Source organism: Apteryx mantelli, chromosome 14 (assembly GCF_036417845.1).
Source record: "Apteryx mantelli isolate bAptMan1 chromosome 14, bAptMan1.hap1, whole genome shotgun sequence".
Classification (NCBI taxonomy): Eukaryota; Metazoa; Chordata; class Aves; order Apterygiformes; family Apterygidae; genus Apteryx; species Apteryx mantelli.
The window spans coordinates 13150079-13175305 of record NC_089991.1 but is presented as its reverse complement, the minus strand read 5'-3'; the positions used below and the strand labels follow the sequence as shown (position 1 = coordinate 13175305).

Here is a 25227-nt window from a genome sequence, read left to right as displayed (position 1 = left end):
GCTGGGATTCCCCACTTTTGGAAATTCCAGTTCTTTTCTTCTGGGAACTGGGGGAAATGCAAACATAAACTAGCCTTCATGGCATGTGCCTTTCAAATGCCCCCTCAGCAGGCTGAGAGCACAGGAAATTGCGTGCGAGGAGAAGGGGATGCCATCAAGTCAGATCTGTACCTCCAGTTTGTAACACCATCATCTGCCCAAGATCCAGCCTTTGGCTACAACCTGGAGGAGAGCAGCACGAGACCCGCCAGGGATTTTCAGAGGCGCCCAGCAAAGCTCATGGTGAAATCCGTACGCAGCAGCCAGCCGCAGGCACATTTGGCAGCCCTGCGCCCAGCCCAGTCCTGCACGCTGCCCTCCCCAGGGCTGGCAGCCCAGCATGGGGCTGGTGCTGAGCACATTTGCCCGCAGGAGCAAGGAGACACTGATTTCTGCACAGGGGCTCAGTCCCACCCAAACCTGCCGCAATAAGTAGACTGGTCTTGGCCCAGTGACAGCAACATCAAGGTTTTATTTCTGAGATTTAAAATTGTCTTCTCGCTCTGGGTAAATGACTGGGTTAGTGGCACGTTTGAGTATGAATCATTTTGCACTGAGACAGACATAATCCCCGTACACAGACCCCTCCCCGAGACCCCCCTGCTTGCAACGCGGTGCCATTTTCTAGCACAAAGTGAGTTGTCTTCCAAGGGGAACCAAGTGTTCCCTGAAGCCCCCAAAGCTGCAGTGACATTAAGGCGGTGTGTGCGCATGTGCTGGCTCAGACGCGAAGGAAGGGCTCCCACGGTGGCCCCGGACGGCCTAGTCCTCCCCCCCGCACAGCGCCAGCAGAGCCTTGCAGTAGTCGCCGGAGGTGTCCTTCTGCAAGAGAAAAACCCATGTCGGAGAGAGCCACGCGCCGCTCTTGCCACCTGGTGATCCCTGCCCCAGGGAAGCGCAGCTTGCGGTGTGGACAGGAGCAGGACCTGTCGGCTGCCTTCCCAGCCCTAGAGGGCTGGTTGGTGCTGGTATTTCTATTGCAGATGGCATGGGGACCATGGTGAGCTCTGGGGAGCTGAACTACGAGCGCAGCCCTTGCGCGGAGCTCGCTTGGGGTCTCCGCAGCACTGGGGCACGAGGCAGGCCTGCCCTTGGGCACACAGGCAATAGCTCCATGTCGCAGCCACCCCCCAGGGATCTGCAAAGCAGCAGGTTTGGCAGTGCAACCCCTTCACAGCCAGACCCGCTAAGCCAGTGCGGTTCGGGGCTGGTTTTTCCTCCCGAGGCTGTGCTGCAGCCTTTGGGTGCTTGGCTCAGCACTGCTCCCAGCCCAGGGTCCACACAAGGCTCAACACCGCCAGGGCTCAGAAAGACAAGCTGATGTGCCGGGGAGGGACACCCGCGGGCCCTCACCTCGATCATGCGGTGCAGCGATTTGTCAAACAGGTCTATGAACTCGCCCCGGATGTTGAGCAAGTCGATCTCACTCCGGGAGATCATGATGCGGGTGAGGGTCCTCTCATCCGTGCCAGCACCCTGCAAAGGGGAGCTTGAACAAATAACCCTGGAGAGAGAGGGGTCCCGGGAGCCTGCTCATGTTTCCAACGCAGTCCAAGTCAGGGGCTCCCCTCGGACATGGCACTGGGCTTGCTGTCCACAAGACACGGACCTGCTGCATCCCCCGCTAATCCCAGATGGCCATTCAAGTAACAGCTTGAGCTGAGCCTGGCCCTGCTCTGTCAGGGATGGCCGGAGGAGGCCAAACCCCATTGCTGCTGTGGGGCTGAATCAAAGCTCCCCAAAGGGTGTCTGCCTGCCATCACCCCTGCCCCTGCAGCCTGGCCCCGAAGGAGCCCATTTTCACCTTCATGGACTTGTAGAGCTTGTCAGCGAAGAAGGCCGGCTTATTCTTCACACTCCGCACTGCAACACACAGACAGGGGAGAGACAGTTGGCTCCTGGCTCTGCGACACCAAGGCCACTGCCAAAGCCGCAGTAAACACCACTGGGCCATCACAGAAGAGCCACGTCCACCTCCTCACCCCTCCATCAAGGCCAGCTGCAAAACCCTCCTCAGCTACAGGACTGGCCCCACAGGATAGCCCCGTAAACACCCCGATCCAGTGCCGCACTGGGAATCTCCATGGCCCGAAGGCAATAGGAACAGGCAGGCAGCATTGCCTTGGTAAAGGCAGGTGAAGGGGCTGCCGGCTGGGGCATCCTGCCTTGCTGAGCAGCCCTGAGGAAGCCTCCGAGGGGCACCCGTCAGGCACTAACCGATGGCCACGAATGCATCCCTGACGTCTCCTGACATCCGCTTCTTGATGGCGTGCGCCACATCGTGGTTGGTCATTTTAATGAATTCCTGAAACACTAGGGATGGACAATAGGAGACAGTCACCACCAAGCAGCTCCATCCCAGCCCCAGAGCCCTGGGGCAGTAGGACAGCAAGATGCCCAAGAGCCCTGAACCCTAAAAACAGAGACTTCTAGACCACATGGGACCAGGTCAGGTGCCACCTTGGGCAGCCTCAACCAGCCCATCCCAAATGCAAGGCCACACCATCTCCTCCTGACACCCCCCCCAAGCAGACAGCTCCTCCCCTCATTCCCAACACTGGTGAAGACACAGGGCCGCTCCAGCCTCCCACTGCCTGGGAGCCCTGTCTGGCCCACCCCAGTGCAAATCGAAGTGCTCATGCCCCAGCCGGGGCTGGCAGCAGCACACAATGTGGTCCTACCTCTCCGGAGGTGGGGGTAGCTGCGGGTGCACAGGATGCTGAGGAAGCGGGTCTCCAGGGAGTCGCTGGAGTCATTGCTGGAGACATCAGCGAGTTTCTGCAAGAGCAACCCAGAGTGAAGAGGGGAGCAGGGGCAAGGGCGTAACAGAGAGGGGCAAAGATGTCAAACAGCCCTTCCTGGGACAACCAGTCCTGGATTCCCTCATGCAAAGAGGTTTTCTGCTCTTAGAAGGCTCCCTAGCATATATTTTTTTAAAAATCAAAAAAGGCATTTTCTGTTGGGGCTTTAGGAAAAGCATGCATAGATAGTGTACAGCTGTGTACACACCCATGCAGATACATGCATACACACATGTTATCTCTGAAAAAAGATGCTCCCCAGTTTTTAATGAAAAATCTGTGCAGTGCTAGCGGTTAGGATATTTTTTCTTTCGGGGGTTACAAATACCGAACAGGCAATTCAGAGCTGCCAGATTCAGAGATCACCCTTCACGCTGGGTCATGTTAGTGCTGTCCGTGGGCAAAACCACTGCCATAGCTGGTGCTGGGCTCAGTGGGGATGCTGTACTCATTGCACCCGTTGGGCTATTTCAGTAGAAAGTTGCCCCTTCCCCAGTTCCCCGTGAAGCAGGGAAGCCAGGCCTGAGCCCTGCTCTGCCTCGACCATGAGCCCGCCCCTGCAGCCAGTGGGCAGGATTGGTCCCCAGCCCTGGCAAGGGCAGGTGAGCAGCTTGTCTCTCCCCTACCCTGCCCTCTGCAGCACTGCATCCACCTGTCCGGCAGCGCTGCGGGAAATGCCCTCATGCCAGCCTGCCTGTCACCTTGCCACCCCATCCCACTGTGAGGAGCCTGGAGCAAGTGGGCACAGCCCTCACGGCCGGAGGAGCTGCGAGCGTGGGGATGCTCCTCCGGCCCAGCACCCAAGGCCTGGAGCATCCCCTTAAACATGCACAAGGCTGAGGAGCAAAAGGGCAGGCACTCACCAGGGTCTCGGCAACAACCTGGCAGAGAGAAAGAGAGAGACAGGAAGACAACAGGGTCAGAAGGTGCTGCACAACCTTTATCTTTCCCTGACAAAATGAGGGAAGCATAGCAAGAAACCCCCCAAAATATGCGTCCCCTGCTCCCTGGCTTCCCCATGAGTGGCTGTGATCTTATGAGCTACCCATGTCCTTTTTCCATTTGGACCCAACACTGCTGGCTGCCAGGGACTTTGGTTGAGCAAAGCAAGCCCCTCCAGACCCCATAGCGCCCTGTCCACACTCCCAGGCAGAACCTGCCGAGCCCTGGAGACAGGGGTGCTGGCAGGTCAAAGACCCCCCCGCAGTGGGTCCCTGGGAACATGGAATGGAAATCGCAGGTAGGGGCACTCAGGGGAAAAAGAGGAACAGTCTCCCATTGGGGTGGTGCTGGGGTATGGAGGAGCCTGTGAACCCAGCCAAAGCCAAAGGCTCAGGGTTTGAGTAGCAGCTTTTCCACTGGCACTGCACCAGCCTGCCCGGGCTCCCAGTTATGAGGGGCAGCATCCTTGCACAGCCCCAGCAGGTACAGTGGGGATGCCACGCGTCATGGCTTGTGGGGCCGACAAAACTACTGCCTGGTACGGAGACAGGCAGGGCAAGAGCGGCCGGGAGCCAGCTGAGGGCAGCCTGTCTCCCTCTGCCAAGTCCAGGCAGCAGGAGGAGGGCAGGGGCCAGGTTTGCTGATAAAATGCAGGATGGTACCAGCACAGCTAGTCCATCTGCCTAGAAAACATCCCTGTGGTTTTCCTCCCTGGCTCTCTCTTTCTCTACATCAAGCGGGAGGTGAGCAGCAGAGCAGCAGCAGCACACGGCAGCATGCAGCCAGTGCAGCATCCACTCCCTCTGCCGGCAGCAGCCCGTGGTGTTAGTGCAAGCAGCGCTGAAGCAGAGCAGCCAGGCAGGAGTGCAAGTGCTGCAGCAAGCTCGGAGAGGTGACAGGAGGGTCATAGGGTGGTTCCCAACGCCAGGCCTTTGGTCTGAGGCATCGTGGAGCAATGCTCACTGCAGAAATGAGCCCCTTGCCCACTCCAAACATCCCCCAGACATGCGTCTTGCTGCACGCCAAAGGAAAGTGAGGGAATGGGGCGCACCCAGGCCCTGTTCTGCCACGACGCTGGGAGGCAGCTCCAGGGAGCAGGATGGTGAGGCACACTGGGGAGCACACAGCTGCCCAGGTCAGACTCAAAGCTGAGCTTTCTGGCCCCATTCAGAGGCAGCTTTGCCTGCAGGTGCAGGAACAGGAGCCCAAAGTGCACAGCGCCAAAGGCTGTGGTTCTCCCGGGCCCAGGAGGCACACAGCTCCAGAAGCAGCCAAGCGGGCCAGCAGGGCCCAACACCCTGCTCTGCTGTTTCTGCTTGCCTGGCCTTTCCCTTCCAGTCTGCGCTCACTGTGGCCCAATAAAGACGAGAGAGATGGTTTGGGGGCTGGAGCTGCCATCCCAGGTGCTGGTGACATGCTTATGTTTCAGGGCTGCCCCATGCACAACAACGAGGTGGGTGACTCCTACAGGCCAGCCCAAAGCAGCCTTTGAAGCTAAAGTGCCAAATTTCAGTGTTGCTATGTGCTGCCGGACCCCAAAATGGCAGCTCTGCACAGCTAGCGGTGCAGCACCCCAGAGCTCCAAAGACCAAGGCTGGGAGCTCCCCAGCCTGCTCTCACGGTTTGCAGCCTCCATGTGCAGGGACCAACCTCTGCTAGGAGCAGAGGAGCCCAGGGCATTGGCCAGGCTGTAGCATCAGACCTGGCAGATTCATCACCAAAGGTTTCATTTCACCTGGCATTTCTCCTTGCAGCTTTATAGAGACACTGCCCCAGCACCATTAGGTTCCCTAAGGAAGCTATTTCCAGATCAGGGGACATAACATTGTTGGTCTTTTACACACAACCAGCAACACAGCACAGCTCCCACTGAAGCTAGGAAGCCCTCAGGTGTTCCCAAATCCCATCCCCGTTTGCGCAGCAAGCCTCCAGTACGGCCCTTACCTTTGCATCTTCCTGAGCTTGTGTGAGGTTCTCTGGTCCTTCGTCACGGTTGCCCTGTGTTTCAATACAAAAGTCATAGAGCTGGGGAGCGAACATCTCTGGGAAAGCCCCAACGAGGAGATGCGAACAGTGTCCAGCAGCCCTGCCCAGCCACTCAGCGATGCTTTGACTGTCCTCTCCTAAACAGCATCCTCGCACACCCCCACCTGCCCCACGGGGACCCTCTCCCACATGGCAGTGCAGGGACACCATCCCTAGTGAGTGCGCCAATCGCGAGAGCTGCCCTCACCAGAGCCAGGGAGACGAGAATCCTCTTGAAATGCCCTGATGTGTCAGAGCTCAGGTCATCTTCCAGACGCTTGTGGTAGGCTGGGGAGAAAGAGGAGAGCTGAGCCCTGCACCCAGGGTCCAGCTCCACTTCCCACTCGCCAGCACATTTTGTGCCAGCGATCCCCATGGGAAACACTTGCACCTGCAGAGGGTGGTGGCCATCCTCTACCCTTTGCATCTCTGAAGCAGATGCCTCCACCTGATTTTTTCAGGCCCAGGGAAATGGGGATCAGCTTGACAGCTCTAATTCCCTGGACTAGAGCACAGCCTCCTGTTCCAAGTGCTCAGGAAGGAAAGGGGTCATCGCAAAAGAGATCTCCAGGGAGAAAACTGCGGTGGCAGAGCTGGGAGCATTTCACTGTAACTTGGAGAGATGCCAGACCAGCACACTTCTGGGGGTTACCAGCCACAGAGATGTCTATTTAAAACCAAAGGGGCTCTGGGAGAGATGAGGCTGAGGATTTAACCTTGATCCTGCAGCTCCTCTCATACCTTAGGGAGAGGGGAGCATGGACAGAAGAGGCAGAGAAGAGGGGATGGTTTAGAGATGTGAGAAACGATAGGACAGAGATTTGTGGATTCTGGCCAGCCTTGTCCTACGTTTCTACTGCTTTTTAATGAAGGCTTGGGCCTGAGTAAGAGCTGTTGTTGCCTGGAAGGACTAAGACACTTTCACCACATCAGGCCATGGATCCAACCCAGAGAGCAGTCGTACCCTGAGTACAAAGGGCCTCGTACAGCAGTAGAGCATTAAACATACTCTTTTCTGCTTGCCAGACCCCAGGACCCTCGGTGCACCCTGCACGCTCCCCGCACTGCGTCCTGCTGCTGTACCTTGCTGATATGCCTCGTTGATAGCCTTGATCTCCTGGTTGTTCCTTGTGGTCATGATTTCAATGAGCACGCTCTCATCTGTGCCGGCTCCCTGGAAGAGAGTGGTGTGGAGGGTGCTGTGGGGCTCAGCACGGGACAGGGATGCCACGACCCTCCTGCATTGCCCCACCAGTGTAAAGCAAGGAGGAGCTGCTCTGAGCCCAGCGCTACATCACCCTGAATATCTCTAGGTCACACGATCCCTCCCATCTCCATTTCCAACTGCTCCAGTGCATCTGCCATGCAGGGGCACCTTGACATTTATTCAGTCATTTCTAGGGTGTGCAAGTAAACTCCCCTCCTAAAGTTGCACAAAAAGGGGGAGGGGGAAGGGGGGGTTGGCCATGAAGACCAGGTTCACTTTGAGCCCAGCAGTGTCTGTTATCTGCATGTCACAGGCTCTGTTCCCGGTCTCTGCGTAGCAGGACACAGTTGTTATGGTTACAAGAATTGGTATCAGCAGCCAAGTCCATGCTTGGATCTGCAGATCTGCAAGACCCCAGGCTGTGTCCTGCAACCTGGGCCACAGATGAGCCTCAAGACAGCAAACCAGCTCAGGGATGAGTCCCTTTGCTCTCCAGGTCAAGCAGAAGCTCTGAGGATGTTTGAAGGGGAAGGTCTGTGGCTGCCAACAGAAACCTCCCAATGACCCCATGGGCTGGGAGGAGCCAGCACAAAAGAGTCCAAGAGTGCTGCTGCCAGGGAGGGTCTCCGGCAGGGAGATGAAGGGTGCTCAGCCTCGCCAGCAGTGCGGGTCCTGCTGGCCCAGCTCAGTGCACAGCACTGTGTAGAGCTGGTTTGCACTCACGCTGGCTCTGCCCTGGCTGCCTGGGCCAGTTGGCAGGGTGCTGCCTCCTGCTGCAAAATGGGGATACTGTGCAAAGCAGCCCATGACCTGCTGAAAGGCTTTGTATAAAAGCTGGCAGGAGCATGCTGGCTGCAAACAAGCCAAACCGGGCTCCTAGCAGGTCTCAAGTGCAAACCAGGCCTTAGTCTTGGTGCTTTTTGCTCTGCTTTCCTTTCATAAGGGACATGAAGAGGCCCTGGCTTCATATGCCACCAGCCAATTCACAGCCCTAGCTTGGTACAGTCTGTAAGAGAGGGAACAAGTGTGCCATCCTCCAACACCTGCCCTGGGCCATGGGCAGGATGGGTACAAACTTGACAAATACTGCATCATCCCCATGTGTTGAAGCTGGTCCTACAGGTGCTACAATTACCTCCACGGCCTTCCTCAGCTGCTTGGCGTCGTACTGCGCTGGGGTCAGCATGAGCCCAAGGATCAGCTTTGCCAAACTGCCCGACAGCTCTGATTTCAGATCTGCCATCAAGTCCTGCAAAAGTGTTCAGGCATTGGATTCAGCCTGTCCCTTGCTCCTTTGACAGGGATGGATCAGCCGAGGCAACAACAGGGAGAAAACAGGGGAAAACAGCATGGGATACCCACCCATGAGCAATGCAAGGAGAAATAAGAGCTATTCCAAATCCTCCCTGCCAGCAGATGGCTGTACAGAGGAAGAGCGGAAAGGAGTAAGAAGTGCATTTGACCAGCTCCTTAGAGCTAGAATCCCCAACACCTTCATTTCCTCCTATAGAAGCGGAAAGGGGAATAATATTCCCTGTGCCAGACGTGATCTGCATCTCCCTGGCCACAGCAAAGAGACCCTCTTACTTGGAGGTGAGGCATATTTGGGCAGACCTTTGGGGCTGTTTAAAGTCATGTTTGGGGGGATGGCTCCAGGGACAGCCTAGTTCTGGAGTCCTCCATGTGGGACCCAGGACCTTCCAAAGCGGAGGAAAACTGATGCTCTCGCCTTGGGTTGGTGGCACACCCAAAATGGGAGGCCACTTTGAAAACCTCAGTCTTCCTCAGGTCATTGCAGGACAAAGCAAGGCTCCCAGATTCCCCTCCCCTTCAGCAGGATTTTTTCAGCGAGGGTCAGATATCAGAGTGAGAGGACACAGGCAGAAGAAAGGAAGCATGGCGGGAGAGGGGACAGGCCAGCGTTACCCTGCCGTAGTGAGCCTTGTACGCCTTTATGATCTGCTGCCTCTGGGCATTGCTCCTCTGGGTGACGATGTCAATGATGGCCCCTTCATCTGTGCCTGCAACGACAGCAGCAATGCCGCAGAGAGCCACAAGCCACAGCCCCCAGGGCTCTGCACCCTCCCGGCCAGCCCGCTGCAAGGGCCACGCCAAGCCGCACTGTCACCCATTACCGCCCGGTAACAGCGCGTCCCTGAAAACTGGGGACAGGGAAAAGGGGCAGTTCTGCTCCAAAGCTGGCTCCTTATTCCCCTCTGGGCCTTTTCTGCAGCCCCGGGTGGGCCAGGATGGTTTTTCTGCTCCCTGATCCACTGAAGAGCATCTCCCCCCCGGGCCAGGGGACACAGGCTCGCCAGCGCTGTGCACACGACACCCACTTACCCAGCCCCTTCATCGCCTTCCTGAGCACCTGCGCGTCGCCATCGTCGTTGAAGTTTCCCTCAGGGTGCACGGTTCCTCGCAGCTGCAGAGGCACAGAGGGGTTTTAGGCTCGCTCCCAAGGGAGGCAGGGAGGGAGGGTGCCAACCAGCAAGCCGAGGCCAAAGCAGGTGCTGGGTTAGTGTAAGCACCGGGGCTCAGCGCAGATGTGCCCTCACTGCCACCCTCCATCAAGGGGCAACCCATAGCCAGGCCAGCGGAGGCTGGGGAGGAGACAGCAGGGGACACTGGTGTCTCGGTGGGGCACTTGGTGCAGTAACCTTCTCCCCGACTGTATGGACCCCTCCACTGGGTTTGACTGCATCATTTGCAAGCCAAAAGGGGAATCACTGAAAGTATTCCCGCTCCTTCCCCCAGTCGGGTGTAATTCTGCCCTCCTAGGTCCTCACACAGCTTCCAGCAAAGTTAACGGGGTGCTTTGCCTTGCGTGCTGCACCCCAGGGGCTTTTCTACCCATCTCTTCTTATCACCTGCAGCCAGACAAGCACCCTTCCATACATCTCCCTGCTGCATGCACAGTGCATGCTCCCCAGGGTGCGAGGGCCAGCAGACCTCCCACCAGCCGAGCCTCTAGTTAGTTCCAGCTTTGGTACAAGCTGCTCATGAGGAGCTCAGCCCTGGAGGGGCGACATCTCCGTCACGCACCAAAGCGGAGGCCGCACGTGGTGCGTTGCACGGACATGCAGTGTCTGCCACCCCAGCAAGATCAGGCTTTAGAAACAGGAAGGTCTGGTTAGTGGAGACCACAGCACTGCCAGGGTTACATCACGCCAACCTCATGCCCAACACCAAAGAGCCAAAGGTCTCAAGAAAAGAAAGCAAGAGGCAGAGAGGAGGTGCCGGGCTGGCCACAGCCCCTCAGCAGGCCCTGGCGTGCGGAGAGGAAAAGCAGTGATTTCCAAGCTGGCAGGGAGCTGAGCGAGGGATGGAGGCAGGAGGGGAGGGGGTGCTGACCTCCACTTTAGCCACTGCACTAAGCTCCCACATCCGGTAGGCCACCTGCGCCGCTTCGGGGAAGAACTCACCTGCGGCACTGCAACGGGAGGGCAAGGACACAAGGACAGTGAGCAACGGGGCTGGTGCGCACAGCACAGGGCAGCCAGCGCTGCCACCCAGCCCACGGGCACCGATGCCGCCACCCCAGCCTAGGGCCAAGCAGCTGGCTCCAGCCCCGCTGTGGAGTGGCCCTACAACCCATCCTGCTCCACCGCTTAGCAGTGCCAGCGGCAGCGGGACTGGTGATGGTGCAAGGGGGGCATTGCACACCCGTTATCTGTGCAGGGGGAAGCAGGCAGCCAGTGGAGGGAGCCCTGGGGATGAGGGGAAAGCAGGCCATAAACTGTTCCCGCTGCCCCTCTGGAGCGTCCGCCCTCCAGGCTTGCCTTCCCCGACCTCTCAGCCTCAGGGACAGGAGGACGCACAGGCCCTCTCACCGCCTGCCCTGGCCTCCCCTGCCTCTGCGGAGCCTCCACATGTCAAGGAGGGACATGGCACTGTGGTTTGCCATGCAGAGGGGCCACAGAGCCCTCTGAATTGAGCTGCTCCCACTGCAAGTGCTGCTGGTCCTGACTGGCTCCCGGTCTGGAACGAAACCTGCCAGCATGGTGTTCCACAAGGCTCCTCAGGAGGCCAGAACGTTTGCACCCAGCACCCAGGGCAGCCCCAACAGGACCCAGAGGGACAGTCCAAGGCAAAGACAGGCAGTGACAGGCGCTCTTACTCATCATCTCCTCCACACAGCTTCAGAAGGGCCTTCTTGTACTCGCCAGATGTGTCTTCCTGGAAAGACAGTCGGAGATGGAGAATCACACACAGCGAGCTGGGCAGGGTATTCAGCCCTCCCAGGTATGCTGGTGTCAGGGTGAGAACACTGCTAGCAGGAGTTCAGCAGATGATGGTTGGGAACCCCCTAATGTTTACCTTTATCATGTTGTAGAGAGACTTCTCGTACTTGGTCCTGAACACCTCTCGGATGTCCAGCATGTCGATCTCGCTGCGAGAGACCATGATGCGGATCAGTGTGTTGTCCCTTGTGCCCAGCCCCTGCAATGGATGAGTCCTGGGATCAAGCCTTGGAACAGCAAACAGCGAGGGCTGGGCAGCCCGCTTAGCCTTGCCATGGGCCTGGCCCCAGGGGACTAACCCGGGGAGGTCATTCGGCCCATCAAATCTGGGACCCTTTATCAGATTTCCAGCCAGTCCCAGCTGAGTGAAGAAGTGCTTTGAAGGTTTCCTCTGCTGGAGAAGATGACTTCATGTCTACTCTGGAGCGCAGGGGAGGGGAGGAGCAAAGACTGCAGGGTCATATAGGTCCCATCTTCACAAACAGGCTATCAGCCTGCCCTATAGCACCCACCCCACTGCTGGCATGCCGTGGCACGGAGCAGGAAAGAGATCTACAGGGCTTCTCATGGGCTCTAAGGAACAGGGCTTGCATGTCAGGGGCAGGGCTTTCCTCTGCTCTGCTCCCCCAGAGCTGCAAAGGAGCCTCGCAGCTCTGAAAGGGGGTGATCCACTCACCTTCATGGCCTTGTGGAGCCTTTCAGCAAAATACTCTGCTGTGCTTCTGATGCACTTCACTGGGGGGAAACAGAGGGGAGGTGAGAGAGACCGGGAAGCTGTCAGACTGCTCTCGCTCTGGCCCCTGACCCAGGGGCATCAGCCAGCACCCCGCGCCTCCAAGCTCCCATTCCCTTCTCCCGGCCCAAGTCTCTCAGTCACCACCCATCCTTCTCCTAGCTGTCTGCTTTCATTGGCTCTCCTGCAGCAGCCCTTGGTGCCTCCCCTGAACAACTGTATCTACCCACCATCCAGAGATGTCCCCTACACAGCCGTGTGCTTTGCTGTGCTTCAAACACTGCAGTTATTGTCTGCCGCCATTAGCTGTAAGTCAATGCAGCATCAGGCACTGCTGTGGGCTGGTCCAAGGGGGACCTCCACAATTCCCTCTCCGCATGAGGAACTTTTCATCTCTTGTCCATTTTCAGTATTTATAGCAGTGGGGATATGGACATATGAGTGTTTGCTGGCTCCTGGCCCCCGATTCACACAGCAGGAGCACAGACAGTCCAGCAACGGCAGGGAATGACAAATACATGTGTGTTCACTGGGAGGCTCATGGGGCGGGGGGGGGACTGCCTGTCAACACTCACAGCACGTATGGTAGGAATGGCCCAGAATGACCAGTTTTAGGTGTGAATGGCTCTTTATGACGAATGCTGTCTGAGCCAGTCCCCAGGATAGGCATCTCTGCATTCTCATACACTAAGAGTTCATGCTGCTCTTCACACACATCCCTCCCAAGAGCACGTGCCCGGATTTGAGCTACCTAACACCAGGTACAGCTGTAAGAGTGTCGGCCCCACTGACTCTTTCATTAAGACCTCAGATCCCCAGCAAGGCAAATAACGTTTTTGCAGCATCCCCGACCACTGGGGCTGACTTACCCACTGCCAGCATCAGCTTTTCGAAGTCGCCGGACAGCTCTCCCCGGATGCTCCTCTCGATTGGCTTCCCAGAAATCTTCAGGTACTCGTCAAAGACTGCGGAGCACAAGTGAGACAAGGCCCCAGCTGAGCCCTCCCGAAATGGCCGGCACATGCTGGCGGGAGCGGTGCTGCCCCCTTGGGGGATGTGAGCCACTCTGCGGCAGGACATCCTGGGGGCTTAGGTGTCCCGGCACTGCGCGTGCAGGTGGCGAAGGCAGCCCTAGGCATGCCACTGCTGTGGGGCAAAGTGGGACACCTCCCCTCTCCCTTCAGGTGTCTGTCCAGCCAGGTGGGCCATTTGGGGACACGCAGGACAGCCACGTGGGGCTCAACTGACCTCATAACTTTAAGGCCCAGTTTGCTGCTCAGGACTATACTAAGCAATGCTTTCAGCAAGGATGTCCTCACCACCACAGACAAAAACAAGGCACTTGGCAGATGATGGAGCTCTGGGGACCCAGGTGTCTGGCCAGGCCAGCTTGGCAGGAGGAGCTGCCCAAACCCTGCAGCTGCCATCCACCCAGCCCTGAAACTCATGGGAGATGCTCACCCAAGCGGAGGTGCTGCTTGCTTCGCCGGCCCAGGATGTAAATGAACTGGGCCTCGTCAGTGCCCCATTTCAGCTCGCCGGCTTCCAGAAGGTCCTTGAGGGATGGGGAAGATGACAGAGAGCCCAAATCATGGCACCGTTCATGCTGGGCTCTGCACAAGCACAGGCACCCTTGGCATCCACCGCATTTCACAGCCTCAGAGCTGGACTGTCCCAGAGTGACCAGCGCCTCCATCCCATCCCTGCCCAGATGCCACCCCATCCCAGCAATCTGCCAGGCCTCACCTTGGCATCCTGCTCCACCAAGTCCTCGCTCACCACGTCATCCTCCTCCCTGGTGCCCTGTGGGACAGACACTGGCTCAGCCCTGCCGGGCTCCCTTGGCCACCACCGGCACAGGACAGGGGAGGCCAGCTGGACCTACCTGAAGCAGAACAACAAGCATCTTCTTGAAGTGACCTGATGTGTCTCCAACTATGTCAGCCTCCAGGTCCCTCTCGTAGGCTGGTGGGAGAAAGAGAGGTCAGGGCCTGGAGCCAGATCCCTTAACTCTGCCCCTTGCCCTGGCCTGAAGGGACACGGGGTATCCCCTGCCCATCTCCAGCCCTCACCATCTTTGTAGGCAGCCACGAGGTCATGGATCTCCTGGTTGGTGCGAGAGGCGAGGATCTCAATCAGACACTTCTCGTCAGTGCCGATGCCCTGAGGGGAGAGACAGGGCCCCATGAACTGCAGGGTGAGCCGGGGCAGCCATGGAGGGGTCTCTGCAGGGACTGCCCCCCACCCCTTACCGCGATGGCATCTTTGATCTCCTTGGCATCGCTGTAGGCGGGGGGCCGCATCAGGCTCACGATCAGTCGCTCAAACTTCCCCGTCAGCTCGTACTTGAGGTCTGCAATGAGGTCCTGGCAGAGAGGGCGAGAAAGGGGCTGGGAAAGGCCAGCTCCCACCTGCGGGGAGCAGCAGCAGGCCCTGTCGCTGGCCCAGGAGGGCATCTCTGGCTGTGTAGGGCACTGGGAGGCCCGAGGCTGGGAGGCCCTTTCCTCTTCCGCAGGTCGCGTGGCTCAGGGCCAGGGAGCTGTGGGAGCCCTGCGTGGGCTTGTTGGGGGAGCCGCTGCCAGCCTGCGATGGTGGCAGGGGCACAGGCCGGGGCGGGGTGGGGGGTGGCGTTTCTGCAGTTACCTTCCCATAGAGAGACTTGTAGGCTTGGCAGATCTCCACTCGCTGCTTGTTGCTTCTGGATGTGATGAGGTCCAGGATGGCCTCCTTGTCACTGCCTGCAGGAGAGAGACCAGTCACATTTGGTCTTGCCCCCCTGCATCTGGGCTCGTCTTAAAGATCCTGCCATGTCCAAAGCTGCTTCCGACTCTGGGCTGTGAGGAGAAACAGGAGGGGCAGAGCCAAGGAGCAATGCCTGCTAGGCTCTGGTGCTGATGGGGAGCAAAGGGGAGCCAGAAAAAGTCCTGGCAGGCTGCTAAAATAGATGGGTGGCTGAAAGGGCGGCAATGCAAGATGCTCAGCCATGCAAGGGATCAACCCGAAGGACTAGGGGACATTAGGGCAACCCTGGAATGATGGTTGGGAGGAGCATCCATACCAAATCCCTTCATGGCATTGTACAAGGCCTCTGCATCCTGGCTGGCATCAAAGCCGGGGAAATCCTTCACTGACCCCCTGTAGACCTAGGAGAAAGGAGACAAGAAAATGAAAGGAGAAAAAGATATTCCCATGGCTCCATTCCCCTCTCCCAGCAGGGCCCAGCTTGGACAACAGGGCAGAAAAAATGAGGGAAAAAGTAGAAGTCAAAAGGTGGAGATGCAGATGGTGAGCAGGAGCAGGGTGAGATCAGCTCCCTTTTCAGGCTCTCTGAAGGCAAAGCTTAGCTTCAAACATAAACATTTGTTCCTCTTTTCAATTATTTCCTCTCATTTGTCATCCAGCATAAATTGTTTGCATTCCAGGTCATTGTAGTACATGACCTTCCCTCTCTTATCTCAGTGGCATTGTTCTTCATTTGCCCATTGTATTGTATATTTAAAAGTTAAACACAATCCTCCTTATCCATGTCAGCAAGAGCCGAATGTTTTGGAAGCAGGTTCCCTGAACACTTTTGGTTCCCAGCTGTGAAGAGAGAGACTGTGGGGAGAGACTTTCCCAGGAACCTGAGAAATCCCCCAGGTTGGCATCACCCAGTTCCCTCTGGCTGCTCCTCAGCACCTCCAGGGCTGTCAAGCCTCTGCACAATGGATACACCAGGAGCAAGACCGTGTAAGTGAAGGCATAAGGGGAAACAGGGCCAGCGTTTTCCTCACATCCCTGACTTCCCTCCTCGCAGGTTAGCTCTGAAGCAGCTCACACGGGGAATTTGCCTGCACAAACACAGGGCAGAAGCTCTGACTGAAAGCACCAGAAGCCTGGGGTGGAAGCAGATCTGAAACCAGCTTGGCTCCACACCCCTCATAAGGAACTGAGAAATCTCCCCACTGGAGAAAGAAAGATCTGAACAGCAGAATTTCCTTAGCAGCATTGCTGGGGAGCAGAAAAGCGAGCAGCGGGCTGCAAGCCAGACCAAGTAGCTTCACTGAGCTGCTTCAGGACCCTGGGAAGCTCTGAATGCACATCACTCAACCCAGTTTTTAATCATATGCCAAGCAGATATGCACATCTCCCTGGGCTCATGCACTCAGAAGGAGCTGCTGGGCTTGATTAAAGTCCCTGGGAGCTGCACAAAGGCCCGAGACTATTGCCAGCACTGGCATTTAAAGCCAGTTTGTCCCCAGACAGGATGGGAACCAGCAGTGCCAGATCCCTGACAGGGCGAGGGCATCCAGGAATGAAACCAAGGGAATGGGCAAGGAAGCAGTCCCATACCTGCAGCCCTCCCCCCCAGAAAGGGGCCTGCTGGGCATGACGCGGAAGGTCCCCTCACCTGCTGGGCTGTGCAAGATCAGCTCTGCCATTTCCTCTGGGCGCTCAGCCCCTTGCGCTGCGGCAGTGGGGCAGCCAGCGCAGAGGGGCCGACCCCTGGGAACACACCAGGCCCTGGAGCTCGGCCAGGAGCAGAGCCACCGGGGGGAACAGCCGCCTGCCTTGCAGCACAACGCAGCGAGCGGGAGATGGGGAAAGCCCCTTTCCCCCATGAGACAAACTCCAGGCTCGGCACATGGTGCGGGCCCTCTCTGGAGGTGCCACCAACATTGATCTCCTGCGTGGCGGGGGCAAGCTCCGGCAAGAGGAGACCCTCTCCTTCGAGGTGTGGAGGGAGCCAGGCAGGCACACTCGGACACTGAGACTCTGCTGGGGATGGGAATGGGATCGTATTGCAGGTGATTCACTGGGAGGCTGGATTTAGCCCCACTTCCCGTAAGCTCCCAAGGCCCTCTCGCTCACTGCAGGCAGCTGCCCACACACATGCCTTGCAGAGAGGCAGACTAAGAGTTATCAGGCACAGGAGTTGCTCGGAGGCTCCAGCAGCGGGAGAGGACGAGGGGTAGCTGGAGGGCAGGTCTTGGTCCTGCTTAAACAGGGATGAGGAGCAGGGCCAGGCTCCTACCCTGCCAGCCCCCCCGGCCGAGCAGCCTCCCCTCAAAGCATCAGCTGCCACTGGGTAGGGGAAACTGAGGCAGGAGCTCAGCACTGCGCCTCACCCAGTGCTCCCTGCACGCTCGCGGAAACGAGCCCCAAGGTGGTGCAGAAACGTTCCTTGGGAGGGAAGCGGCATCTTGCTGCTGGGCCCTCCTCACACCTCCATCCCCCAGACTTCAGCCGTTTGGGAGCCCTCTGCCCTCCCCTCCTCCAGTCTGAGTCATCGCAGCCTGCCGGGGACCTGGGAGCTATAAATAGGCCAGGCCGGGGCCGGGAGGGTGGAGGCAAAATTCCCCGCGAGGCTTCGCTCTCTCCTCCCTGCCCGCTGCACAGCTGCTTGGGCCCCTGGACTTCTTGCCCAGCCCTGCTGCCCTCAGCCGGCTCCCCTCCCCAGCGGTGGCACCGAGGTGCCCAGCGTGCCCGTGACTGGGGTGACAGACCCTCCTCCAGCGTGAGGAGCCCGCGTGCAGCGCTGGGTGCCGGGAGGCAAAGCCTCGACTCTCTCCCAGCGCTGCCACGGGCTCGGCGCACACCCGCAGGTGGGGGGCGCAGCCGTGCTGTGCCTCGGTTTCCCCACCCGGAGGCAACCGCCCCCTCGGCGGGGGGAAGCACAAGCCGCAGGTAACCGGTCTGAGGCAGTAACTGCCCATTTCCCCGAGGGAACAGAAAACGGAGCCCGGCCCAAGGGGCACAGAAGGGGTCAGCGTCGCAGAGGGCTTGGACTCCCCTGCCCTGGCCCGGCCAGCCGGGACCCCGCAGGCAGGGTGCATCCCCGCACAGCTGCACACCAGAGCCGCGGGTTTTCCACCCACGCCGAGATGTTTTCCCGGCTGCGAGGGGGCATCTGCTCACCGAGCTGCCAGATGGCAGGTTGCAAAGGCACCCGTGCCTGGAGGGAAGTGAAATTTGGGTCCCCTCACAGAGAAAAGCCAGAGGGGAGGGGAGTGGGAACGGCCTTGGGCCTCTCCGGAGGGCTGGAAAGGCAGGAGTCAGGGCTCTCCGCCTAACCCAAGGGTGTCCATGTACCCAGGCCGCAGCCAGGGCTGCCCCCGCACATGCACCTCCTCGCCCCGGCTCCTGCCCCCGTCCTAGCAGAAGCTGCCCACGGCGGAGGGCTTTGCAGGCACTGCCCTTTGGGGAAGCCCCCCGCACGACGCAGGCTGGGCCAGCACGTCCTGGTCCCACCGAGACTGTCACTGCATCAGCACACGTGTGGGCAACCGAAACCCAAACCCGGGCTGAACTGCTTACTGCAGGCCTGCCCAGAGGGCTCTCGGACATCCTTTCTCCCCTGCTAAGCACCAAGTCCCCAGTGCAATGTCTATTTTCCTCCCCTTCCCAGAGCCCCACTTCCCTCTCCCATCCCACTTTGTTCCCAAAGGGATTTTTGTGCCTTCCTCCCCGCCTCTTCCCAGCTCCCTCGGCCCCAGCATGCTAGCACTTCCCCCCATCCACTCCATGTCCCTATGGAGCCAGCTGGAGAGGGAGCAATGTAAACAGGCTCTGCGGCAGGATCTCGCCCCGCACCCGCCACCGCCGCCTCGGCACGGCTGAGACAAAGCCGCTGCTTGGGCACGGCTTGTCCTGCGGCAGGGGTCTCCGAGCCGGGCAGGGCATCCCAGCGAAAGCCGAGGCAGCCCCGGGAGCTGGCCCTGCCCCAGAGCCCACAGGGTGGGGTGCACCGTACCTTTCCTTTGGGTGCCATGGCTTCTGCAGCTGGAAATCACCGGCACGAAGGAGAGAAGGAGCTGTGGGAGGAAAAACAAGCAAGCAGATATGAGCTGGGGCATCTCTGCATGCGATGTTGCTCTGACGAGAAGTCAGGCATCGCACAGCTCTGATCCTCGGCCAGGACACCCCTTCCTCAGCAGTCTCCTGAGCTTGGGAGAGCTGAGGACTCCTCGGTCCTCTCTGAGGGCCACGTGCCAGAGCTGGGACAGGGCTCTTGGGGCTGGCCGGGGAGCTTGGCTCCAAGCAGCCCTAGCATTTGCTGTGCTGACACACGGCAATTTCCCCAGCACTTCCATCCCGCTCCGCTCCAGTGGGTCTACCAAAGGCTCCTTGCAGGCAATAGTTGGGGAGCACGATTTTGCCAGCGCCATGGCAAGGAGCACACCTGCAGTGCCGGGACCGGGTCAGGGCTGGCTGCCCTGCAGAGCCAAGGCCCTTTGCTGCTGGCACCGAGTCAGGGATCCCAGGAGCAGCAGCAGAAATGCGAGGGGAGGTCTGCCCCGGCACAGCTTCCTGGCAGCACAACGTTAGGCAGTCAGCACCAAGAGAAACCACGAGGGGAAGAAAGTGCTGAATATGTGGAAATGACTGAGCATCCTCCGCAGGAGCAGGGCTGGCGCTGTGCTGCTGACCCTCCGTGCTGCACCCCATGGCGCACAGCACAGCCCCGGGGTCCCGCTGGGAGCATCAGCCGCGGCGGTGTGCGGGAGCCCCCCATCGCTCTCCCCATCTCCTCACTCCCCACACAGCCCTCCAGGCCTTGGGGGCGCTGGGGTTGTCTCGGCTTCGGCGGCTGCTGGGGAAAATCCCGCTGCGACGGGGGAGGGAGCGCTAGGCAGCTCCCTGCAAGGTCCCGCTGGCTTTATCTGAGTTTTGGTGCACCAAATCAAGCCCTGATATCAGTCAAGCATGCAGAGCAGAGCCCAGGAAACAGCTCGGTTTCTAGGGTAACTCACAGATTGTTTTCTAACATCAAGCACCATTTATAGCTGTTAATCTACCAGGGCGCGGGCCTTCCCTGCCCCCACGGAGAAAGTCCCCAAAGAGCACGGTTTGCGCCAAGAGCCCTGAGAGCTGGCGGAAGGAGAGAAACAGCTGGAAAATGGAGTGCGGCCATGAATGAATCTCCTAAGCGTCATCTGAGCCGCTCGGCTTCTCCAGCTAGGAGTCACATCCCCCCTTCCTGCTGCGAGCCAGGGCTCGGCTGCCGTCCTCGACACGTTGCAGGAAAACACAAGGCGCAGCAGGCATTTTGCACCAAGGCACAGCCAGCGAGTCCTCCCCAGCCCCCTGCACCGAGGAGCAAGCGAGAGGATTTCTGCCCCAAGCAGAGCTGAATTTCATGCCAGTGAGCGACTGCAGGGGGAAAAAAAAATATATATATATATATATCTCACATGAACTTCCCTGGCACCGCCCCATATCCCTGCAACAGGGAGGCTGCCAGCAGCCGAGAGGAGGGGTGCTGCTCGGTGCCGGGGAGGTCACTACGAGACAAGCCTCTCTGCTCAGGGAAAGTAGATTTCTGGCCCCAAGTGCCCACGTGGGCACCCTTGCCAAGAGGAGGAAGTCTTGCTGGGAACCAGAGCAGCATTTGCTTCCCCACTGCCCTTCCTTTTTTAGCTGGGGAGGCTGCAAGCCTCAGCACCCAGTTCAGCACAGGCTGGGAGCACCCAGGGGCGGCTGGAAGTCCTCGGCGCCTCCTGTGCACACCCTGGGGCTGCACTGTGGACCAGCTGCTGGGCGGGTGCCAGGTGCAGGAGGATCCCACAGCCCCCAGGAGTGGGGTGCTGGACACCCAGCCCACATGCCCCCCCCCCTGTGTTGAGCCACTTGCAGCAGGCTGGGGAGCAAAACACCGCTCTCAGAGGCTGCAACCCCTCGGTAGACTGCTGGCCTGCTATATTACACCCTTTTCTCCCCAGATGAGGAGGTGGCAGGGCAAAGACAGGAGGTATGTGGAGGCCTGGGCAGCTGCAAAGGGACACAGCTGCCCAGGGCCAGCACCTGCCGGGCCTCCACATACCAAGAGAGCTTTTCGATGAGCTCGCCAAGCCCCGGTCCCACCCCACTGCATCAGGAGGCCCTGGGAGCCCATACGCTGCTGCAGTCCTGAAGCCCTGTGCCCTCCAGGAAACACAGAAAGCAATGTCCAGCACAGCTTCCTTGCCTCCTTCCCTCCCATTCTGCATGCAGCAACTGGGCTGAGACCACCCAACCCATCTCAGCAGTGGCTGAGAATCCCCTACAAAACTGGATCCACACCCTGTCCCTCTGTTTCCTGCCTCCATGTGAGGCTGCTTTTGAGGCCAGCCATGTGGCTGATCACTCCTGGCTGTGGCGAGATCTCCGCAGAGGCCCAGCTCTGCCCTTGACAGCAGGCGAACCCACGGCCAGCTTGGGAAGGACACCTCAGAGCTGCTTGGGCTCTGGTGGACAACCACAGGCCACCAATGGGGCAGGTGATAACGCCCATAGGCAGTCCCGCTCCTAGACCCTGGGCAGGGGGGTCTCCCCAGCTCTACACACCTCCTGATCTGGGGTGTACAGAGAGGTGTGGGCAGCAGGGGGGTCCTGGACAGCAAGCGCTGCAAGAACCCCCAAAGGATTTACAGACCCGATCCCTGGCATCGGTCCCCAACTCTCTCTGCTCTTTGCAGAATGAATAAGCTTTGCAGAATGAATATTTCCAAAAAGCATCTTTCGTGCCCACAGCTTGCACCCACTGCGGCTGTCTGGGTCCCGCCGCAGCCCGCCAGCCTCTCCACGGCCCCCGCCCCGGCTCAGCTTTGGGCTGCCATTGCGTTCGAAGGCCTCGTCCCTGCACCCGGGAGCTATTTTTGCACCTCCCACCTGGCAGGCTCCTCTGCAGGCGCAAGCGGAGCCCGAGGCGCAGCGGAGACGGGTCTCCCCGAGCGCCATGGAGGGCCGGACACACCCAGCAGCCTGCCTACATCCTGCCCGCAGCTTAGAAAAGCATCCTTAAGAAAAAGGGAGGACGGGTTCCCCCAGCCGAGGCAAAGGAGGTCTCCAAAACCCCTTTCCCCCTTCCCAAGCAGCAAGAAGTCCCCCTGCCCCCTTAGATCTATGCGCGTTTATAACGCCGCACAGTACGTTTCCCCGGGCAAAGTTTCCTGGGTGGCAGAGAGGGATTTTCCCCCGCGGGGAGCGCAGCTCGGAGCGCTGCACTGGGGCCACGGGCGCCCCCGCGGCGCGGCCCGACTCGCCGACCCTTTCGCGAGCAAGGAACGATTTTTTCCAGGAATCGGGGCTACGCTCCGGCCCTCCCCCGCCGCCGCCCCTCTGCGGGAGCCTCCGTCGCTTTGCTCGCTGCCCAGCCGGCGCCTTCCTCCTTCCCCCCTCTCCCCTGCAGCCGCCAGCACCGTGCCCTCGCCCACCCGCGCACACTTACGCGCAGCCTGAGGCCTGTCCTGGCGCTGGGGACGAGCCGGGCGCCGGCGCTCCCCGCCCGTGCTGCGGCCGTGTGCGCCCGCCGTCGCCGCGCGGCGCTTCCCCCCTCCCGCCGGGAGCGTCACGGCCCCGCCGCCTCCAATCCCCGCCGCCCGCGGGGGTCGGGGCCGCGCTTGCCCGCCCTCCGCGAGGGCCGCCGCGAGGACGCGGGGGGCTGGGGCGGGGGGGGGGCGCCGCCGGTGTGTGCGCAGGCTGCGCGCCAGCGGCCGTGACGCAAGGAGCTAACGGCGCCTGCACTTAGCTGCGGAAATTCAGCCCCCCCGCGGCGTCCTGGCGAGCGCCGGCGCCGTCGGTGCCCCGCTGCCCCCGCCGGGCCGCCCCCACCCGGCCCCTTCCCCCGGCCCCGCGGGAACGGCCGCCCCCGACGCCCGCTGCCAGCGCCGAGGGGGCTCGGGGACGGTGCTGGCCGGGGGTTCGGCAAGGGGCACCCGCAGGGCAGGCGCCGAGGAGGCGCGGGGTGCCGGGAGCTGGGGAACCGCAGCTTGGTGCATCCTCCCTGCGCGGCAGCCGGCGGTTACCGCGACACCTTCCCCTCCCTCGGTAGGGGAGGGAAAGATGAGAAGACCTTGCAGCAAAGCCGTGGGCAGAGACCCGGCTTTGGTCTCCCCAAGATGGTGGGGTGCTTTCAGGCACGCTGTAGGGCCCCAGTGCTGCTCTCCCTGCTGCCTGCGGTGTCCAGCAGCCATTTCCTTTGCCATCTCATCCGCGTTAACCCTGTATGCTCTTTCCCCAGCTAATGTAAAAGCTGCAGTGGGCTGGAGAAGCTGGCCAGGCTCTCCGCAGTGGAAGGCGCAGGCAGTGGTGTCCATGGCCTCATTTACATCCACAGGGGCAGATAAAACCAAGCCTTCTCCCCCCCACCCCCCCAACCCTTGGGATGGTTAGGGAGGGAGCAGATACTGAAACAAAACCCTTCAGCTATCCAAGCCTGGGTGAGACCCACTGGCTGGAGCATCTCTTCAGTGGGAAGGAGCCTGATAAGCAGTAGGGATGTCTCCATCACAGGCAACTGTAAGTTTATAGCTGACTACCCCAGCCCAGCTCTTCCCCCTGCCACCCTGGCTACCAGCACAAGCTGGTCCTTTCTGCTTCTGTTGTTCCCCTCAAGGCAGTGGGGTGATGTTCCTACTGGCTGGCATCAGCAGGGGCACCCAGAGGCCTCGCTCATGTGAGATGTTGTGGGTGACAAGCACTGCTTTGTTCACCCTGTGCTGCTCCCCTCCGCGTGCTGCAGTGCAGGACAACAGTCCCGCTCTCCTCCTGGCTGCGGCAGGGTGCAGAGCCCCCAAGCCAGGATGTGCTAGCCAGGCGGGTGCACAGGGGTATAGCAAGCACAGAGCTGCCCTGCTCCCACTGTTCCAGTAGTGCCCTGGGTAGCTGCTGCTCCTTGCAGCTAGGGCAGGGCAGTCTTGTGTTTAGAGCAAGCAGGTGCTTTAGTTTCTTCCTCACCTGTAATCAGCTGTTTCCTCATTGCTGATGGTTCCTTTCTCCTGCTCCTTGCAAAATTTTGTAACATCTGAGGACTGAAGAGTGCTAGGTCTTGTGGCCTGCTCTATATTGCAGCTCCTCCACAGCCTGAGGGATTTGAGTCCCCAGACACCACAACAAAGACAGTCTAGGTAATACCTGTGGAGGTGCAGGACCTATGAAGCCTTCATGGCCCTAAACTGCCTCACCTGGGACCCACACCTGCACCCTGCCTGTGGGCTGGAGCCCCATTTAAGCTCAGCCTGGGCCCTCAGCCCTTGCTTGAACTGTCCTGTAGGAGTGCCTGTCTGTCCCCTGCCCTGCCCTGCCCTGCCCTGCCCAGTCTAGTCTAGTCTAGTCTAGTCTAGTCTTGTCTTTGGGGGCCTGTATCTCACTAGGGAGGGTTCTGCCTGTGCTGGGATTGCCTACAGGCCCCATCTCACCTGCCCTCATAGAGCAGATGATCCTTGCTGCACCCCAACAACCTGGGGCTCAGCAGGCTAAACTGGGCAAGTATTGGCTGTGCTGAGAGCTGTGGTCTCAGGTCTGCAGGGGAGGAGGGGCCTCTGGGGCAGCCCTGCTCCCAGGATGGGGCTGGATGGATCAGTGATGGATGGTCTTGCTGCTTGTTTGCTCTGCTGCAGGCTGAGCTCAGGCTAGTCACTTATCTTTCTTCTTCTAAAACTGCTGTTTCCATGTGATTAGGTTGTGACCAGCTACCACTCTGGGGAGCATCTGGGATCTCATGTACAAGTACTGGGGAAGCGCAGGCAACCAGGCAGCCTCAGTGTTTTGCTCACAGGAGCTACAGCTGGGTCTTGGCAGTGCTTGCACACTCTAAAGCTTGTGTTTGTGCCTCTCATCTGTATTCAGTCCTTGGACCTGGTCACCTCCCTTTGCCTTCCCTAGGAAGGATTAGGCCAGGATGCAGTCACAGCTGCATCATGATGTAGGTGCATGCACCACTGCAGCCCCCTGCACCCAAACCTAGCCACGTTTCTGCTCCTCTTTCTTCTGAAACCTGCTCCATGTATCAGAATCGGGGTTCCTGATGCAAGGGGGTGAGAGAGGTGGCATGGAAAGGAGGAGAGCGTGTGAGAAGACAGGGAGGGGTTCTCCTATTCCACTGGCACACACAATTTTGAAATGTTAATTAAAATTCCTCAGTAATGCCCCTGAGCCTGTTAGCATTGAGGGCATGTGTATATGATTTGGACGGCATTGTGGGAAAAATATTTTTGCATAGATTTTCCATTGTGTGGCCCAGAGTGGTGGTCAGCGGAGGGCAGGGGAAGGTGGGCTGCGAGCAGAGGTAAGGGCCAGGATGCTCCTGAAAGGGCTTTAAGCCCGAGGAGAGGGATTAAACACTGCTGATGGGGCTGTGCAGCACTTGCCTTCCCCTTCTCTCCCTCAGCTTCCAGCCTGGATGACTTTTTCCAAAGGACTGGTGAAGTAAGTAGTTTATTTTGCCAAAAGAAGGAAGAATCATCTGAGCAAAATGCTCTGAGTGGGATTTGCACA

At 59.3% G+C, this 25227-nt stretch overlaps 1 protein-coding gene across 2 annotated transcripts; it reads right to left on the bottom strand.

Moving 5' to 3' along the window:
- Nucleotides 1-491: 491 nt before the first annotated feature.
- ANXA6 (annexin A6) lies at nt 492-22281 on the bottom strand. 2 transcript variants are annotated; one of them, XM_067304570.1, is made up of 26 exons: nt 22181-22281; nt 18725-18785; nt 15050-15134; nt 14635-14729; nt 14244-14357; nt 14064-14154; nt 13877-13956; nt 13738-13794; nt 13453-13546; nt 12861-12956; nt 11935-11993; nt 11335-11457; nt 11135-11193; nt 10369-10447; nt 9358-9439; nt 8941-9035; nt 8150-8263; nt 6891-6981; nt 6016-6095; nt 5727-5780; nt 3704-3721; nt 2721-2817; nt 2257-2352; nt 1844-1902; nt 1393-1515; nt 492-861 (listed from the first exon to the last, which is right to left on the bottom strand). In XM_067304570.1, exons 2-26 carry the CDS (start codon nt 18740-18742, stop codon nt 802-804), a joined length of 2019 nt encoding a protein of 672 aa, XP_067160671.1. In that variant the 5' UTR covers nt 18743-18785; nt 22181-22281; the 3' UTR covers nt 492-801. The 2 variants fall into 2 exon arrangements, with proteins under 2 accessions (XP_067160671.1, XP_067160672.1); XM_067304571.1 differs by lacking the exon at nt 3704-3721.
- Nucleotides 22282-25227: the final 2946 nt, after the last annotated feature.